The sequence below is a fragment of the Phaseolus vulgaris genome, chromosome 11 (assembly GCF_051622355.1).
Source record: "Phaseolus vulgaris cultivar YP4 chromosome 11, ASM5162235v1, whole genome shotgun sequence".
Taxonomy (NCBI): domain Eukaryota; kingdom Viridiplantae; phylum Streptophyta; class Magnoliopsida; order Fabales; family Fabaceae; genus Phaseolus; species Phaseolus vulgaris.
Window position 1 is genome coordinate 44,611,201 of NC_143508.1, and position 20,213 is coordinate 44,631,413.

At 32.9% G+C, this 20,213-nt stretch overlaps 2 protein-coding genes across 2 annotated transcripts; one reads left to right on the plus strand and one right to left on the minus strand.

Annotated features, from left to right (window-relative positions):
* Positions 1–9,807: 9,807 nt before the first annotated feature.
* On the plus strand, positions 9,808–12,593 carry LOC137807844 (transcription factor TCP3). The gene is made up of 2 exons (XM_068608707.2): positions 9,808–12,104; positions 12,197–12,593. The coding sequence occupies exon 1, from the start codon at positions 10,921–10,923 to the stop codon at positions 12,064–12,066; it is 1,146 nt and encodes a 381-aa protein (XP_068464808.1). The 5' UTR covers positions 9,808–10,920; the 3' UTR covers positions 12,067–12,104; positions 12,197–12,593.
* Positions 12,594–14,548: 1,955 nt separating this feature from the next.
* On the minus strand, positions 14,549–19,402 carry LOC137807925 (protein IQ-DOMAIN 10). Its single transcript, XM_068608821.1, has 6 exons — positions 19,367–19,402; positions 17,803–17,888; positions 16,797–16,973; positions 16,149–16,418; positions 15,413–15,526; positions 14,549–14,963 (listed from the first exon to the last, which is right to left on the minus strand). The coding sequence occupies exons 2-6, from the start codon at positions 17,875–17,877 to the stop codon at positions 14,703–14,705; spliced, it is 897 nt and encodes a 298-aa protein (XP_068464922.1). The 5' UTR covers positions 17,878–17,888; positions 19,367–19,402; the 3' UTR covers positions 14,549–14,702.
* Positions 19,403–20,213: the final 811 nt, after the last annotated feature.

The window sequence follows — 20,213 nt, forward strand, 5'->3', positions numbered from 1 at the left end:
ATATTTTTAAAGCAATCATCATAGTTTCCAACTTTAAATCATGAGTAGGGTAATTTCTCTCATGAACTTTGAGTTACCTGGAAACATAGGCAACTATTTTTTTCTTCTGCATCATAACACACCACAATCCCTTATGTGAGGCGTCACAATAAACCTCAAAAAGTTTCCCTGTATCTGGAATTAGCAACATCGAAGCACTAGTCAACCTTTTCTTCACCTTTATAAAACTCTACTCACACGTGTTCGTCCAAGCAAAAGGTTGATCTTTGCGAGTTAGTTGTGTCAAAGGTGCCACTATCCTAGAAAATTATTCAATGAACCTCTGATAGTATCCAACCAAACCCATAAAACTCATAATCTCAATAACTGTCTTAGGGCATTCCCACTGAAGCACTATTTCCACCTAGGTTGGATCCATTGAGATCCCATGAGTTGATATCACATGCCCAAAAAGTTGATTTCCTTCAATTAGAACTCACATTTGGACAACTTGGCATACATCTATTTCTCCCTTAAAATCTCCAAAATTGTCTTAAGATGTTCCTCTTGAGTCCTTGAATATATAAGTATGTTGTCTATGAAGACTACAACAAACTTATTTAAGAAAGGACAAAAAATTCTATTCATGTAATCCATGAATAGATTTGGGGCATTTGTTACTCCAAATGACATCACTACACATTCATAGTGAAAATATTCACCTTTTACCAAAATTTGATGGTACCTAGATCTCGGATCTATCTTCGAAAATACAACTATCCCATGTAGTTGATTAATCAAATCATCAATTCTTGGTAGGGGATATTGTTCTTGATTTTCAACTTATTTATCTTTCTATAATCCATACACAACCAAGACCCTCTATCTTTCTTTTTAACCAACAACATTAGAGCCCCCATGGAGATACACTTGGGGTAATAAATTGTTTCTCTAACAACTCTTCAATTTGTTTCTTCAACTCAACCAACTTAGTTGGAGTCATTCTGTAAGGTGTCATTGATAATGGTCCAACTCCAGGCACCATATTAATGGAGAAATCTACCTCTCTCTTAGAAGGTAATCCATGTACTTCTTCTGGAAGCATATCCATGAACTCTCTCACTACTAGTATATCACCCATCTCATTTTCATTCTTAATTCCTATATGAGTTAAGATTACAAAACATTTTGCTTCATATTTCAAATCATTCCAAACTTGCTAAGCATATATCAACTTTAATTCCTTGAAATCTAAAAACACTACCTTTTGTTGACCACAATCTATGAGAATGTGGTTAGCAGATAACCAATTCATCCCTAAAATAACATCTAGCTCTTGAAGAGGTAAGCATATCAAATTGACTTTAAATATGCGTTCCTCCGCTACATTTGAGCACTCAGAAAAAACTACCAAGGTCAATATCTTCCCTGATGTGGGTGTAGAGACTAAAAATTCAAATGGTAACTCTTTAACTAGCAGATCCAACTTGTCCACACAAAAACTTGACATAAAAGAGTGTGTCGCTCAAAAATCATACAATACCTTCACACATATACCAACTATGAAACAAACACCTTGTACAAAGTTACTTAATTGGGAAGCCTTTGCTTTTGCCAAAGCAAAAACTCTTCCAGCTACCTAGGGCATACTACCCTCTCCTCTTCCTAGTTGAAAACCACCTATGGGAATTTTCCTTTTCTTGGTAGGACAATCTTTTGATAAATGTCCTCCCTTCTTACAAGTAAAAATCTTCCTTTTTAAAGAAAGTTGAGGATAGTCTCCCCTCCAATGTAGTCCACCATAGTGGAAACATATGATTCTTTTTAGATGTTGTTGGTGTGGCTGTGTAAAAGCATCTTCTTTGTGTTGTTGAGGCCTAGAGTAGGGTTTCTACTGATGTATCTTGGTTTTCTTACTAGAAGAATCTCCAACACGTGATCTGATTACCATGTTGTCATCTTTCTTTAATGTCTTTACCATCTTGGCCTTCTCTACTAAGGTAGGAAACTCCCTTATACGCATAACTTTTTCAATTCATGTCTCCAAGCCTCAAAGGTAGCTTAGGTGTAGAATTTGGCTAGGTATTTAAACCTAGTGGCATAAACATTCACAAACATCTCCCTTGTTCCAGCTTGAGGAACTTTGCCTCCTTTGTGAACTATGCACTATCTGGAAAATACTTTTCCAAAATCCTCACGTTGAAGCTTTCCCAATCTAATACCTCAGTCATGCCTTGCATTATCTGTTGAGTCCCCACCCATCAGAACTCTGCTTTAGCAGACAACATATAGATTACAAATACTAACTTTTTATCTTCAAGTCAAGAGGTTGCCTTGAAAATCTTCTCCATTTCTCTAATCCACTTATCAACTTAGTATAAAGTAGCATTATCAATGAACTTAAAAGGGTTGTGCCTCAAACTCATTCAGTCCCAACTGGTATTAGGCATGAATGACAAAAGGAGTGGTTGCAGTTGTTTTAGTAGTCTCCCAATGATTCAAGAATGCTTGATGGTTATGAGCCACCGTCATGTTTTGTTGTCGAATTGCACTAGCCATCATTTCTATGGCTCTAGGAATTTGGTTCATCTCAAAGGAAGGTCGAGGCGGGGTGGGAGGTCTAAGAGTCATTTTATAAGGCATGTAAGAAAGATTTAGGATCAATCTCAACAACTCTAAAACAAGTATCAAACTTGAGCAAGGTAGTATATATTGACCTTGCAATTTATATAAATTACAAATTAAAGTATTTATTTTGGGTGAAGAATGTAAATCAAGTTAACATTGTTACTTAAACTATTGATATTTTTGCTCAAACTACAAAATTTCGCTCAAGCAAAAATATAACAGAAAACTTACCCTACTTTAGGGTCTATTTTTACTCATGAGAACGAATTTTCGCCTAAGCAGAGCAACTTTTGCTCAATCACAAACTATTTTCGCTTAAATTCAAATAGTATTGGAATTAAACCCTTGTCTTGGGTCTATTTTTGCTCAAACAAAGGGATTTTCGCTTAAGAGGAGCAAGTTTCACACAAGTGCAAGCCATTGTTACTTAAGAGAAAATAGTACTAGAATTGAACCCTTGTCTCAAATCTATTTTTCGCTCAAGCGAAGGGATTTTTTCTTAACAATAGCAACTTTCGCTCAAGTGCAAACCATATAAAAAAACTTATTTTTCTATTTATATGAACTTTTCACTTTAATAATAAAATATTCAAGTAACATTTTAATTATATCATTTCTACTCTAAAATTATTTTTTATGTCCTTACAGTTTCCATTAGAAGGTGTTGGAAATTGAAATTTGAAAACCTAAATATAGATCAATGGCTAAGATAAGGTTCATGTTTCACATTCTAGTGTTACACTTATCATGCTTAGTTTTCTTCCTTTATTTTGACTTAGTTAGATTGAACTTTAATTAAGTTCCAAGTGGACTTGATTAACTTCAAAATGTTCTTTACGTCCTTATCTTTCAATGTCCATCTAGCTTTATTGTTTATTGTGGTTAATAGGCTCAAAAGATAATTTTTTATTATTATTTATACCTATTTTATTCTTGATAAAAAAAATAACACATATTTTATAAATAAAATAAAGAGTAATGAAAGAAAATTTTAATTCTAAAAAGTACAAAGTAATTTATATTATAAAATAAAAATTTATTTATTTATTTGAAACTAATAAAAATCTTCACCATCCATACACTCATAAATAATAACAACATTATATCTAATTTTATGATGATGTGACATCCAATTATATGTTTTATTTTAAAAATATAATATTTAAGAGTTTGTTTTAATTTTAGTGATAAGAAAGAAACTCATCCTTACAATTAATTATTTAAGAAAATTATATAACTTCATTTCATAAGCCATTAATCTTTTACGAAATGTAAGTCTTTTATGAATTATCATTGGATAATAATATGTTTTTTTAATTTGATTTTTTATCTAAGTATTTCAAAATAATAATTATCACTTCACACTTTATACATATAAAACTAAAAAAAGTTTTTAATGGATGTTATTTAACGAAGGTTAATATAATCCTAGCGATTGATTAAATTAATTGAGGTTATTTTAATCTTCATTAAGTTTCAAAGGTTATTCTAAAATATCAGCAAAATAACGGAGGTTTTTTAACCTTTGTTAAATTTCAAAAGTTTATTTTAAGAGCTCAGCTAAATAACGAATATAACACCCCGAAAATACTTCTAACTATTTAAATACATGTTCTACATATTTCTATACAAACTTAGAGTTTTTCAAAATATTTCTATTACAAGATTATGACTTATAGAAATACAAATATTTACATATACATAGCTCAAAATAAAACTCTGAAACCTTTAAGGCTCTCCTGCACCTGTATGGTCATCTGCTCGTGTACATAGTACAGTCATCGCAGTTCAAACACAACACGAAAAAACAAGGGTAAGCTAATGAAAAGAAATTTCATATCTTATCTAATTTTTGCAAAAAAAAACTAATCAAACAAATCATTTATAAACATTTCTTTAAATGTTGTCATATAAAATTTCAATATCAATGTCATCATTCATATATACCACACATGGATCTATTTTCAATCACAATCATTGGATTTCATTTCAATCTCACTTCATCTTTCGGAAGACTCATAAAGTATGCCCTACCAGAGACTAACACCTGACCCAAAGATTACCAGCGAATCCAATAGAAAAGATCAGGGTAAGTTCAAACATCCAAGATCGAGTGTCTACAGTGGGACCCAGTGTGTATGAACTCCCTCTCGGCTTCTCACCACCTGATATCTTAGTCTACATGACTTAGATCATCAGTGAAGCCAGAGGATCTTCGTTAAACATAGGCTTTTCATACTTAATGTACCATCAAATAACAACTCATACATTATCCCAAATGTGTGACATCAATTTCATACGATTTTCATCATACAATATCATTCAAAAAGTGATCCACAACAGTCAAAAGTCTATTTGACATAAAAAAATAACTCTTTAATAGTAAATCATCAAAACCTAATATTTCCACCAATTTAAATAATATGTAAACAAACAACCCAATATATAAACACACAACATCCCTGCAAGAGAAATTGAAATAGAGAACAAAGGATCTTTAGAGTAAAAATGAACTTACTCTGTTTGAAAATCTGATTGGGTAGAAATGTTCCTTAACTCGCCAACTACAACGTGGTCTGATCAGATTCTAAAATAGATGAAGATTGGGAGATAAAATTAAGAGAGAGGGAGAGAATAGAATATGGAGAGAGAGGGAGAGAGAGAAGTTTTGTGCGTGACGGGGGCTTTGGCTTCTGCTTCTTTACTTTTTTTATACTGTTACAACGAAGGTTTTTTTAACCTTCGTTAAATTTCAAAGGTTTATTCTAAAACCTTAGCAAAATAACAGAGGTTTTTTTAACCTTCATTAAATTTCAAAAGTTTATTCTATAATCTCAACAAAATAATGGAGGTTTTTTTTAACCTTTGTTAAGTTTCAAAAGGTTATTTTAAAATCTCAACAAAATAATGGAGGTTCTTTTAACCTTTGTTAAATTCCAAAAAATTATTGTAGAACCTCAATAAAACACTACAAATTTTCAAACTTCAATAAATAAATATAATTAAATCTATTTATAAATAAATAATTAAAAACTATATATTTTAATATATTTATATATTTTATAACTAAATTCTCTAAAATTTTGAAAGTGTAACTTTACATTACAAATAAGTTTTCTAAAGTTTCAAAAATTTATTTTAAAAACTCAGCAAAATAATCTTGGATAATAAGTATTTCAACAACTAATCTTGTATAATAAGTATTTCAACAATATTTGCATATTTCTTATGATTGATGGTAGTTGGTTTATATAATTCCTAGTTTTGTTTCTTACGAGCTCATACTTCAAAAAATATGACTTATTTTGTTTTCCCTTTTGATGTACGTATATTTTATGTGCAATTTTAGTTTCAGTTATAATTGTTAATATTTAATTCTCATAATTTGAAACATTTTAAATTAAGGTTTTTATTTTAAAATGCATCCAATAATTATTCACTGTGAAAGTGAGAAGTGATAAAGTTAATTTCTCCTCACAATATGTTCTTGCAATCTTTGAAGCCCTCATAGCCAATAACACACATGGTTTTGAAGCTCACATCTAACTGATAATGCAACTATTTAGGATATATATAAAGAAGTGATAAACACTAGTTGTTGTTGAGCTAGGTAACAGTGACTTGTGACACGAGTTGGGGTAGTAAGGTGATGGAAGAAACAATATTGGTGTAAGAAGAATATAGTGTCTTATTTAGTGTTGTGTCTCCTTAGATATAATAGACATAAGTATGGTTGAATTGCGATTCCTTGCTAGGACTGCCGTCGACGACCATTGAGGCTGTGTCAGAGAGCAGTGTGTCTACGGTGGAAGAAAGAAATCAAGAGGATTGTTAGAGATGATGGAAAATGGGGTTGAAGGTTATTTCAGATGACAAGTAATTTTATGTAAATTTTGAAAGTCGTGGTATGTTACGGAGGTTTTGAAACCTATGGTATTTTACAGAGGTTCTTAAACCCGTGGTATTTAACAGGGGTTCTGAAAGACTTTTCCTAAGGTTTAAAAAAACCCCGGGAAACACGTTCCCCATGGATGATTTAGCGGGGGAAACTGCAACCCTAGGTAAATGACTTAATAGAGGTTTTAACCCTGGATAATGTAAAAATAAACCCCATTAAAACTATTTTTTCTTGTAGTGTAAGATTAATATGTTATTTTAGTTAAGTGAAATTTTTATACTCATTTTATTTCATTCTAGTAAATAATTTTAAGAGTATTTAATATTATTTAGTGTCACATTAATCCCACACATTCATGAAATATTTTCACTAAGTTAGTTAGTAAAATGCTTGAAAATTTAAAATATTAATCTTAAAGAAATAGATTATAAGTCTAACTCAACCTTACAAAATTAATTTGTAAGGTGAGGTTTACAACCACTTATATACTACAAATTGATTTTATTTTTAGTCGATGTAAGATCTGCAATACACATTCTCTAGAATATGAATCTTTGATAAAACCAAACCCTGTGAAGAAAGCTTGGTGTTGTGCTGCTTTGATTGAAACTTAGTTCTAGGATGTTTAGAATTATTGTAAAGATCATTCTTAATCTATGCACAAGCTGAATCAATCTGTTTTGAAAAAGAAAAATGTTTTTCAAAGCCAACTTAAAAACAATTAGTTGATTTCAAGGTTTAGTTGGTTGTTTTACACCTAGCTTGTTTGAGGGTTTTTCAAACTGATTTTGACTTGGTTGACTAACTTTCTAAACCAATTCAACCGGTTAAAACGACATTTCAACCGGTTGATTGTCATATTTCTTAATAGCTTTACAAAAACCTGTTAAACGTTTTCAATTGATTTGAATTTGTTTTGGCTCATTATTAACTGCCTAAAACGACTAGATTTAAGAGCTATAAATCTGATTAACCTCCATATTAAAAAACACATAGAAAGTGAGATTGAAAATGTTTTTTAAAAGAGATTTGATTCAAAGTTTTGCAAGATTGCCTATAGGTTGTGCATTGGTTCAAGAACTGATCTTAGGAGCTCTGTGATTTCCTGAAATACCAGGTGTAATCTATTCCTTTTGATTCTTGTAATTGTTTTCCTTTCTATACTTGTAAGTTTGTATATCTGTAAGGTCAGAGGTTGTTCTGAATGTGGTTGTGTGAAAAACAAAGAGGGTAAGTATTCTTGTGTGGTCAAGATCACCTTTTTGTGGTGTTGAGTGTTTGTAATTTGTGATTGATTGCTAGTGGAATACCCAGTGGTTTACTGTGGACTGGATGTAGCTCAGGTGTTGAGTGAACCAATATAAATTGATTGTGTAATCTCTCTTACTCATTACAAACTGTTTGATTTTATTTTTGTCTCTGCTGCTATAAACAACCGGTTAAAACGAAATTTCAACCGATTGTTTTTTTGCAAACAGTTTTGATTGCTTTGATTGTTTGGCTTCCATGATTGCTCTTTCTGTGATTGTTGATAAATTTTCATTCTTGGCCAATCTTTGCGAAAATCTTTTAACAAACAATTCAACCCCCCCCCCCTTCCCTCTTGTTTAGCCCATTAATTCTAACACATTCCTCACGTCGAGACTCGTCAACTTGTGCATGACACTATATATTCATGGGTGGTCTCATAACAAGTGTCACGATAAGTTCGACAAACTCTCGCTAAGACATATACTATGAATTGATCTTATCTCTAGTCGATGAGAGATATCTACCGCTAAAAAATAGACTTTATTAAACCTAATTTAATCTTACAAAACTAATTATAAAAGTAAAATTTACACATTATGAATTGACTTATCTCTAATCAGTTTAAGATCTTCAACAATTAATAATAAACATAGCTAAAAACTAAATTTAAAAAATAATAACATTTGAATGGTAAAGATAAATATGTGCTTGGTAAAGCATGTATAATTAAATTTGAATAACTAATGGGCAAATATATATCAAAAACTATTTATGATCGATGAGTTAAAATAATTTTTGAAAACTGTGAAATTATTTGACTTTATAAGGAAAAAGACAACATACAAAAAAACGTAGGCACGCAGTGTAGTTCTAGAAAAGAAAGAGAACCGAAAAAAAAATGAAAAGATGCTTTCTCCCAACTCATTTGTTTTTATTGATATATATATATATGTATATATGAAAAAAAATTATAAAAAGGCAGCCTATATTTTCATGTATATATGTGAAGAAATACATTACAAACTACATAATTAATACAATTAATACATAACTAATTTTATATATAAATATTTTAATAAATTAAATATTTATGTTACATATATGTTTGCAATATAATGAATTATAACGTAAATATTTATTTAATATTCATGATTTTAATTGTTATAATAATGAATAATTAAAAAGATACTTAAATAATAAATAAATAAAAATATTAACAATAAAAAATATATTTATTTTAAATATTTTTTTCTCCTTATGTTTTTTACTTTCTAATTTTTCATCCTTTAATCCATAAAAATGATATGAGAGAGTGTGGTAGTTTTGGTAGAAGTAAATCTAAGCATCCATGTTATGGTTATGTTGCTTTTAAGCGAAACAATAAAGATAGAAAGAGAAACCATAAAAGCTGTTTCGAGGGTGTCCCTTTCGAAAGGTGTGGTGGAGGCATGTAAGGGATCTATCCCTCAAAGAGCATCTAGACAAACACACTCCCCTTTTATTTTTATTTTATACATATAAAAGTAAAATTCTCAAAATTCATGGACAAAGTTTAAAGTTACTTCTTTTTTATGTTTTGACTTGAATTTTCCCCATAATAACCAAACTCAAGTAATATTCCAACAATTTCCGTTCAATATATTATTAATTAACTGACAATTTATACTAATTCTTTACTTTTTTTTTTTTTTTTTTGATATTTGATTACTTCTTTATAAATTTATCTTTCAAACCATGCTTAAGAGTAGACAAAAAGAAGTTATATTAGTATATAGAGAAATGATTTTTGGACATCCACTTTTCCTTTGTTCTATATTACACATAGAAGTAATTTGGTGTCAAATAATCAGTACTCTAGTATATATTAATATAAATATGTAAGCCGTTTTCCAATATTTCCTAGTTAATTTTTTTTTCAGAAATGAAGTTGGAATTAAGCTCCTAACTAAATGTTTAAATGACCTTATATCATGGTAGAATTTATGATAAAAAGAGTAAATATATTTAAGGTTTGTTCATGTAAAAAAAAAAAAGGAAATGAAGAAAGTGAAAGTTTGAGTGAATTGGTGAAAGTGGAAAGAGGGAATGAAAATTGGGTGTTGGTTGTGATGTGTATTATGTGGTGTGTTGTGTGTTGTGTAGTGTGTAGTGTGTAGTGTAGTGTGTTGTGTAGCGTGGTATAAGAACAACATCTGAAAGAGGGGCAGTGATGCAGTCACGGATATTTAACACCTCCATTCCGACCAAACACTGTCACCTTTACCACTGCAATCAAGAAGGCCTCCCATAGGGCCAGAATGAATTCCTCTTCCCTATAACTGTTATCTCCTGTCTGCCTATGTGCTCTTATATGGAGGAAAATCTGTTCAAAACTTTGCAACACGACACCACTTAAGGTGGTTTGCCCAAGACCAAGAGGGTATTAACCAACCCAACCGTATTCTGCTTCCACTTTCGTTACTACATTACATAAGTGTAAAAAAGGAGCTCAATTAGCAAAAAGGCAAAAACTGCTGTGTGGAGAGAGATAAAAAAAAAAAAACACACACACTGAGAGAAAAGATGGGTTAGGCTGAAAAGGGTGTTGCTATAACATTCTTGGTTTGGTTATGTTTAGTTTAGTTTGCTTGGCAGAGAGTGATGGAAGTGGGAAAATTGAATGGCATGAACTTTTGGAAGAAGCAGAACCAAGTTTCAGAGTTGTGGCAGTTGCACAAGCAACAAGAAGGTGAGAGTGGAAACAAACAAAGCTGGGAGTGTAAGGAATCATTAACCCATTAGGAATAAGTGCAAGGCTTCATCAAAAGCTGGAAGAGGAAAATCTCAACACCAACAAGGCTCTGACTCTGGATCCTCACAGGAATCACCATCATCATCATCATCATCATCACCTTCATCTTCAGCATCAATCTCACCATCAAAATCTGGTCTTCAACACAATACATGTAACAACCCAGGAGGAAGAAGAAGGAGAAAAGCAACATGACCAACACCAATCTCATACCCACCAATTTCAACACCTCCATCATCAACAACGACAACATGAACAACAATCTTACAACACGGAGCTCTTAAACCCACTTCAGCTACCAAAGAAACGCTCTTTCCTCCCTCCTCTTCCACCACCGCCTTCCGCGCTTACTTCAACCGAACATGCGAGAAAGATGGGAGAATCACAGAACCACCTTCTCCTTCACCAAACAGCAACACCGTCGAGATCGACGATGAGAGGCGGCGGCGTCGGCGAGATCGTGGAGGTGCAAGGCGGCCACATTGTCCGCTCCACCGGGCGGAAGGACCGCCACAGCAAGGTCTGCACTGCAAAAGGCCCCAGAGACCGCCGTGTGCGCCTGGCGGCGCACACCGCCATCCAATTCTACGACGTCCAGGACCGCCTCGGCTATGACCGCCCCAGCAAGGCGGTGGACTGGCTCATAAAAAAAGCTAAGGCGGCCATCGACGAGCTCGCAGAGCTCCCACCGTGGAACCCGACGGCCACGTCAATGCAACCGCCTCAGCAACAGGAAATCGTCCTCCGCGACAACAAGTCTCTCTCTATAGAAGACCCAATAGCCTTTGGCAGCCGTGGCGAGAGCAACGTTGTCTCCGGCGCTACCAGAGTTCAAGAACAATTTTCTCACCAACAGTTGGAGAGTGAAAATGCTAACATGAGCAACAGCAAGTACAACAGTGGTCCGGGTTTTCTGCCACCGTCTTTGGACACTGATAACATTGCTGAGACAATCAAGACTTTCTTTCCCGTCGAAGCTACCACGACGTCATTTCAGAGTTACCCTCCGCCGGCACCGGATTTGAGGCAGCAAGATCTTCGTTTGTCGTTGCAGTCCTTTCAGGACCCTATCATGCTTCAGCAAGAGCCTCAGAGCCACCACGAGCCTGTGCTGTTCGCCGGAGCGACGCTCGGCTTCGACGGCGGTTCCGGCTGGTCGGAGCACCAGCACCACCACTCGGAGGAGCATAGGTTTCTCTTTGGTGGCAACAGTGGCCATGGCGGTGGGTTTGTGTTCAACACGCCGGCGCCGGCGTTTGGCCAATTTTTTTCTCAGAGGGGACCCCTTCAGTCCAGTAACACCCCTTCAGTTCGTGCTTGGATAGACCCTTCGGTCGATCACCACCACCACAACCATCACTACCTCTCGTCGCTGATCCACCAGGGCTCCGTCGCTGGCGGCTTCTCCGCCGGTGGTGGATTCTCTGGCTTCCGCATTCCAGCACGAATTCAGGGTGAAGAGGAACACGACGGCGTATCCGACAAGCCGTCCTCTGCTTCCTCTGATTCTCGCCATTGATTAATACACATAAAAACCCCAACTTTGTTCTTCCTGAGGTTCTCTCTCACGACCCAATTCTTGAAATCTCAGCAGGGTTCCCTCCTTGTTCATTTCTGTTACTCAGTAATTTTTGTTCATGTTATTTTAGGGTTTGTGGGTTGCATTGAAGATGATCCAGTTGATGAAGAGAACCTGCTTTTGGAGTATTAGGGTGAATGAATTTTCAAGCTGTAATGGGAATTGAAGAGAGTTGGGTTTGGATTTCTTGATGTGTTGATTTCAATGGCCTATGCCGTGGGAATGAAGAAAATCTGAGGCGGATATTCAGGTCTTCGCATCCCTCGGTATTTTATGTTTTATGTGTTTTGCGTGCTTAATAACTAGAACATGCAGTACTTTGTTTATTTGGTTTCATCTGTATTTGATTTCTCTTGCTATGTTTCCCTTTGTTAGTGACTTTGTCATCTCTGTATTTCTTCCGTTTCTACTCTATTGTAGTGATTTGAGAAACATTCTCGCTGAATAAAAGAACTAGTTTGCTCTTAGTTGTTGTATATTTCCTAGTTAGTGCAGACCCAGATGCAGAATAATGGGTTCTCTCCATGACAAAACAGGGTAAAACAAAATAAGCCGACACGAGAATCTTGCTTCGATTTGTTGGCTTGGTAAGTAAGAATGTTGTTCTGCTGTTTCAAATGAGAGAAAACTGATGGTCTTTTATTGGAAGTAATCGTATTCTCATAACACTTTTTTTAGATTTATTTTTTCTTTCTATTTGTCTATTGCATCACTTCTTTCTTCTCATCTGATGTTGTAGAAAGTGTGGTGAAAAAGAAACGTAGTAGCATGATTACTGTTTTATTGATTCCTAAGTCATATCAAGGAAACGAAAGAGGGTTCTCTTTGCATTAGAATGATTGTTGTTTTGTTCCTTTTTTTACTACTTTCTCGTGCAACCTTCCACCCGTCACTAGACACTAGCTTCCTCATCTTCAAAAACAATTGGAAAGAAATCTACAGCTTCATTACACCTTTCTCTTTCTTGCTTCGAATTTGGGAGCATTTGACTGAGAAGTCATTGTCGATGAACAGTAGAAAACTGTTGACAAAGGAGAAATGGTTGCGTTGCGTGAAGTTGATTTTGATTTCGATTCCGAGCTTGGTAAAAAGGCAAACATCCTAAATTCAGTATGGTTTGCTGCTTTTCCTTTCACATGTCATAATTGTTGTTCTTCAGCTAGTTTAGTATGCTATGACAGCGACTGAAAGCTTGATTAGGAATATAAAACTTAACGTGATAAAGGAAAACATCCACAACTCATCTTTGATGACCCACTTAGTTAATGCAGAGAGTGAGTCTAGTTTGAAATGAAAGCTTTAAATTGCAGTGTAGGATGAATGGTTTTCTACCATATAATTTTGAACCACAAATATCTTGGCTTCTAGAAAAATATCAGGTGTTTTTTCTTTTGGTTTTCAGCCTTACAGCAGTAACATGAAGTAACTGTTTGGGGGGATGGGGCTATCATTATGCCAGAAGTCCATCATGACTCATGATTTGAGTAGTAGATAAATCCTAATAGGTAAGAACAAGTGGGAAAAGTAAAAAACAACATCTGCAGGGGGAGCCATGAAAAGGAGAGGGTGATTATTGATGAGCACAACCAAGCTCAATTATGAAAGAGTTCACTCTCATGGGTACCACTAAAGTGTGATACTTGTATACCTGTCTGTGGTCCCCTACCTTGCAAATCTCAAAACCTCAAAGATGTTTCCTAATGTTAACATGGAAATGCTCTTCTTCTGGGGGATAATCGAATTAAAAAACAACAAAACTTTGTTCTCTCAAGATCTTGGCAATTGTTTTTCGGTTCTTAGTGCAGCTGCAAGTTTGTTGATAAGTAGATTACATCAAAAACAAAATTCTAGTGGGTCATCAACCCATCCTACATCACACAACTCAGGTTACTATGTGTGGAAAGTGGCAAGTACTTAATGAATATCAATCACACCACACACCTTCACCGTCCTATTTCTATTAAACTACCGGAAATCATCATCCAATCATATTTATTAAATGCATCAGAGACCTAATTATGCTACTCCAAACCAGAGAAACAACAGAAGGTATCTGACATGGGATCAAAAATCATACTTTTGTTCTGTGTTCTGGTCTAATAAATATTTTCAATGATGGTCATTGAAAAATGTCAATTGGGTATTTTATCTTCTAAGAAAAATTATTTCTCATCTCGTATATTAGTACAATGACCATAGAACTTGTTCTGGCCAACATTCAAACCTCTGTTACCTTGAAAAATGGTCCCAAAATGTAATTTTACCCAAAGGTCAAGGTTTTCAAAGTGTCATCAGCAATGCGGCTGCAACTATATAGCTGTAACGGTTATATTATCTCGCTATGACACGTACAATGTATAAGATTACTTCGACAATGTATATGATAACTTCGAGAAGTGTAATCTTCAAAATAATAAGATACGACAATGGAAATTGATAATTAAAATTTAAGTATGATCTTAATCCTTTTTAAAAACACATTTAAAATAGAAGAAGGATAGATAAAATGAAGGAGAAAAATAGAATGATAAAAGGTGATTAATGAGCAGCAGAGATGAGAGAGAAGGCAGCGTGATTTATTTGGCTAGATTGGTCTTAGACAGATCTGGAATGTTGTTTTCTTTCCCTTTCAGAATTTGCCTTGTATTTGACAACTCAGAATTAGACAATGGCACTTTGCTATCACTGCTTTTCTTTGTCATGGGGTCAGCTGCAAAACCAACCCTGATTTCCCATGGACGGGCTGCTACCCACCTCTCCTTCCAGCTCCAACCCCACCCTTCTTTCCCAAGGCTGTAGATAGCCTGGCCCAAATACTGCCTGCAGTTGGGCCTCCACTGGCCCAATCACACCACTGGGGTCAGTTTTTCATAAAGGAAAACAAAAATGTTTCACCCTAATATAAACAGAATAAACAAAATGGATGAAAAACATCTAACATATAAAGGTCTTAGCAAGAGTTTCAAATTTATAAAGGTGGATATAAAATAAATTTTTCTAATTCAGAATTAATTCTATGTTCAAAATGAAATGGGAAAGTTTCAATACAAATGATTTATGTATGGGAAAGACTTGTTCTTTTCTTGCCTTTTCTTCTGTCATGAATACTTATGCAGACATTTGTTGATAAAAATTTAAAGTTGATTAAAGTCATACTAAAGATGTAATTGGTTGGTAACAAAAAACCTTCTGTACTAATAATGCATATGTTTCAAACATAAAGTTTTATCAATAAACCAAGACTAGTGACAATCCTAAGAGAAGAAAAAATGTTGAAGTTTTGTACCTGATGAGAGAAGGCATATGCCATGGCTCGCTCTCGTTTGAATGCTGCTTCTTCTCGCTGATGTATCCTGGAAACTATCTCTTCCATTGTGTCAGAACCTCCACACCACTCCTCCTGGCATATACATTTACCACAAAAACATATTTTCTTCATAAAGAGAATGATTTGGACAATGGTCTGTTTGGTACTTTTAGTTAATAAAAGTTGAAAGCAAGAAAGGTTTTTTCACAAAAGTAGTCTAATTTCTTTTCACAAATTACGATTTTAGATATTTGTTTTATTAAAATGGATAAACAAATTACGATTTTGGATATTTGTTTTATTAAAATGGATAAATAGTAGATGTGAATGATTTTAAAATGAAAGTTATACTTGATTTGATTATTACGATCTTATAAAATAATATAATTAAAGTTGTAGAGTTGTTTTACACTTAACTAAATTCGTACGACTCTTACATACAACTTCACTTAAAAAGTTAATTTCAAAAAATTGTCAAAATATCATACAACTTCAGTTTAATAAAATTAGAAAAGTCGTAGTAGTATACACGACTTTCACGTTTCTGACCTAAAGTCATATTTATTGGGATATGACTTGCATTTTAAGTCGTTCACATGGTGTATCCATTTTCCTAAAAGAAATTTTTTCTTACCCAAAATCATAATTTGTAAAAAAAATTGCAATACTTTCGTGCAAAAACCAAGAAACATGATGAAGGTGAGAGTAGGAATACCTGGAGCTCATGAATCTTAGCCGCAAGTTTTAACTGGTTTTCTAGTTTCTTTTGCTTAATCCTGGCTTCTGATAGCATATGGAGTCTGCGAGCTTTAATCTGCTCTTGCATTCTGCTCCAAAGATGTATGTAGTTTAGTGCAGTTACTGTCTGTTCTTTGGCCATGTGATCCTGAATCGTAGCCTCAAGTTTCACTGCTCCCTTTGATGGTGCAATGATTATTGTGTAGTCCAGTGCAGTATCCCTTAGATGGTGCAATGTTCTTCTTGCCTTCATACACAAAGAAGAGTGCTTCATAAAATTTAGGCTAAAAGGCTTTATGAAGAACAAATGAATCTAAAAACCAGATGGGAGAAAGAAAGTGCTCATAAGATGGTGCCAAACGTTGATTTTTCATTGCTTTACCCTAATGGAACACGGTTGGAGCAGTACTGTGCAGATTTGATTCTTTTCAACAGTCACCATGGGCATGTTTATCATACCCTTAAGTTAAAATTAAGAATTTAGATATATATATGATAGAACTTTAACAATTCTGAAAAGTAATTATGGAGAAAATTATTTAAAAATATCCTTATCTATTTAGTCCACTATTATTGCAGCACTGCATTCAGAAGGTAAAATAAAATTGAGCTGCAGATTATGTACCAGAAGTGCACGAAATGCATTTTGAATCCGAGTAGCAGCAATATCTTGTATGAACCTGGTGGGAAGTGCCCTTTCTTGTAGCACCAAACCTTCACTGGGAATGCTATTAGACTCTTCATGAGTTTCTTCTTGTTTCTCCTCCGAGGACTCGTTTGATTTTTCAGGGGTGGATTGCACCTACTCAAAAGTGTGGCAGAGAGAATTCAGAATGCTACAGATGTGTCAAGAATGGTAATACTATACATTTCAAGAACAACTACTTTAATAATTTTGTGGGATATGACTCGCCTTTGCCGTTTTCTTGACATAATTAGGAGGTTAGTTACCGTTTTCTTAGAACCATTATATATAGTGGTTTCCTTCAAACAATGTAATCCAACAAACAACCATATACACTTGTTTCCTCTTTCCTTTTATGCTCTTTATTTCTTCTCTTGGGTGTAAGTGTTTAACCCATATAGAGAAAATTTGTTTTTGAGCTATTTATCTATTAGTCTGAGAAGAATTCATTGTACTCCCAGTGTCATTATAGTGGAAATTTAGACTCTCTCGTCGCTGATTTTTTTTTACCTCTATTTAAAGGGATTTTCCACCTAAAAAAATTTGATATCATTCTCATTTTTCATGTTACTTTAATTTCTCATAATCTTTTATTAAAATTATCACGATTCCACACACGATATCATTTAGTTCAACAAATTCACTTACAATTTCTATCACACAAACAAAAATATAAGAGAATCAACACTTTCTGCGGTTATATGCGGCTATAGAAGATAAACATTGAAGTATTAATGAATTTCAATTCGGACCGTCTATAAACATTGAAGAGAAACCATACTATATTTTAAAATAAATTCGGACCGTCTAAAAACTTTAACACAGTTTTAATTGACCATTTCTTACGTATTGATATACTAAAATTCCCCTCTTCACCTAAGTAACAGACCCTTATAGAATACCCAATATCATAATATCATATTGTATAGACAAAAAAAGAAATAACCTTAGCTTGTTCCGATTTATCTTCCTTCCGTTTCTTCAACCTAAGAATCGTCCTAAACCATTTCTTTGGACTCATAATTTCTGCACCTGCAAAGAAAATTCTATTAATTGGTTGGTGATCCTCTTGCATAAACTCATCAGATTTTAATCGATTTATTCCAACATTATTTTTATGCACAGTTCACTCATATTTCCCTGAAGAATATAATAATTCATAATCCTGTTATAGAAATTGATAAACTACAACCAGTGTGAAACTAATGGACATGACTAAGTTGGGACGGGAATGGCTTTATAGTGAACACTAACTTCTACCAATCATTGATATTGTAATATTATACATAGAGATATAAAACAATGAAATTATAAAATCTAAACTTGATGAAAAATTACCCTTTAACGTGTACGACATATATGTATAGCACCAAACTGCTGAGAATCCATGTATTCCCATTGTAAAACAATGATTATATTAAAAAATAAAGATAATATTACGTTTTAAAAAACATACATATATTATAGTTTATATTTATTTATTTATATTTTAAATACTTATATCTAAAATTAAAATTTAATAATACAACTTAAATTTTAAATTATTTATTTATTTTTATTTAAATTTTTAATTTTTTATTATCTTCTTAATTTTCTTAAATGGGTTAAGATGATGGTCAATTTAACACAAGTTAGAATAGGAGAAAAAAAATGTTTGTAACTTTGGAGGGACTAGGAATACCCTTCTGAATATGATTTCTTTTGTGTATAAGGATTGAAATATTCTTAAAATACTCTTTAATTTTATTTTATTCTTTTATAAAAAAATGCATTTATTTAGATAATGGATAAAGACGGCTTGATAAATTTATTTAAGTTGTTCATTATTAATGACGAATCATTAGAAGATATTTTAAAAGTGTCAAGATATTTTGATTGGTATACGGAAATTTTAGGATTATAAAATATAATAAAATTAAAAAACAATATTTACTACAAGAAAAACATGAAATAGAAACTAATTATTAGATACCAAAAATAATTAGTTGTTATATTAACTAAATTAGAGACCATTTTAGAAACTACAAAAAGATGGTTTCTAAATTAGTTTTTATTATTATTAAATGGTTTCTAAGTATCTAATTAGCAACCAAGGTTTTAACAACCAATTATTTAGTTTTTAAATTTGGTAGCAAAAATCTTGGTTGCTAATTAGATACCAATTTAGAAACCATTTAACAATAATAGAAACTAATTTAGAAACCAAAAAAAATTTAGTCTATAAAATCATCTCTAATCTTATCACTATAACAACTAATTATTTTTTGTTTCTAAAAATTGGTTTCTATTTCATGAGTGATTTTTATTTATATACTAATTCATATATATGTAAAAGAAATTGGGAGGATAACACATCTAAGCTCATACTAATTTATAATAGTTTGAAGTAGATTGAATTTCCTCCTTTGACAATTCTAAATTAGAAGCATTATCCAACAATGCAAATCTACAAGAACATGCACAACTCAATAGAAAGATGCAAAACAATGGAAATGGTAAAGGGAACATACCAATAAGAGAAGTAAAGGCACAAAAAAAAGAAGAGGTTGCTTAGAGAGGATGAAAAGTGGACAAGCACTTTATATAACACTTGGTTCATCAAAGACAAACCCATAAAAAGTTCATGGCAAAGTGACAAACCAACCACACTGAAGAAGATGTTTAATCTCTTGGAAGATCAGTAGTCTCCAGAAAGGTAATGAAAGCTAGTCACCTATATCCCAATGTATTTTCTGAAAATGAAATCACAATCATATCTAAGTAACAATTCATTATACATTGATATTTTTGTGTGTGCAATTGTATGTTTACTATTTGGGGAACAATAAAAAACAGAAGGTAATGAGGTAAAATTGGTATCCCCACCACTTTTTTATTTATTGTATTTCTTTGAAACTTTTTACTTTTATTTATTAATTATTTTAAGGTTTAAGATAAAATTGATATTTTTTTTCAATTGTATTCCTATTCTTTACTTAATCTTTAACTAATTTATATTATGTGTTTATTTTGGTGCAGAAAGTAAAAAGAATGAAGCAAAAATTTATGACTATTTTATTAAAATCAAGAAAATTTATTATTTTCTATATAGAAAATTTTAAAAGACAAATAAAAAGAAGTGAAAAAGTACTAATTTTTATTTTCTCTATTATTTTAAAAACTTTATGGCCGTGAATTTAATTTTAAGAAAAATGAGATGACTCACCTTATTTAAGATAGTTGAATTCTGCTAAAACAATTATAATATATGCCATTTTATTGAGATGGATACCACATTTGGTAACTTTCTTTGTTATTATCTTTTAATAAACAAAACATAATTTATTTATTTAATATAATAAATAATTAAATATTTTT

Coding starts and splice junctions, on each gene's coding strand:
- LOC137807844 (XM_068608707.2), top strand. CDS start 10,921: ATGGGAGAATCACAGAACCACCTTCTCCTTCACCAAACAGCAACACCG.
- LOC137807925 (XM_068608821.1), bottom strand. CDS start 17,877: ATGAGTCCAAAGAAATGGTTTAGGACGATTCTTAGGTTGAAGAAACGG. Junction 16,974..17,802: donor ATAAATCGGAACAAGCTAAG/GTTATTTCTTTT, acceptor ACTTTTGAGTAG/GTGCAATCCACCCCTGAAAA. Junction 14,964..15,412: donor CATATGCCTTCTCTCATCAG/GTACAAAACTTC, acceptor TGATTGGGCCAG/TGGAGGCCCAACTGCAGGCA.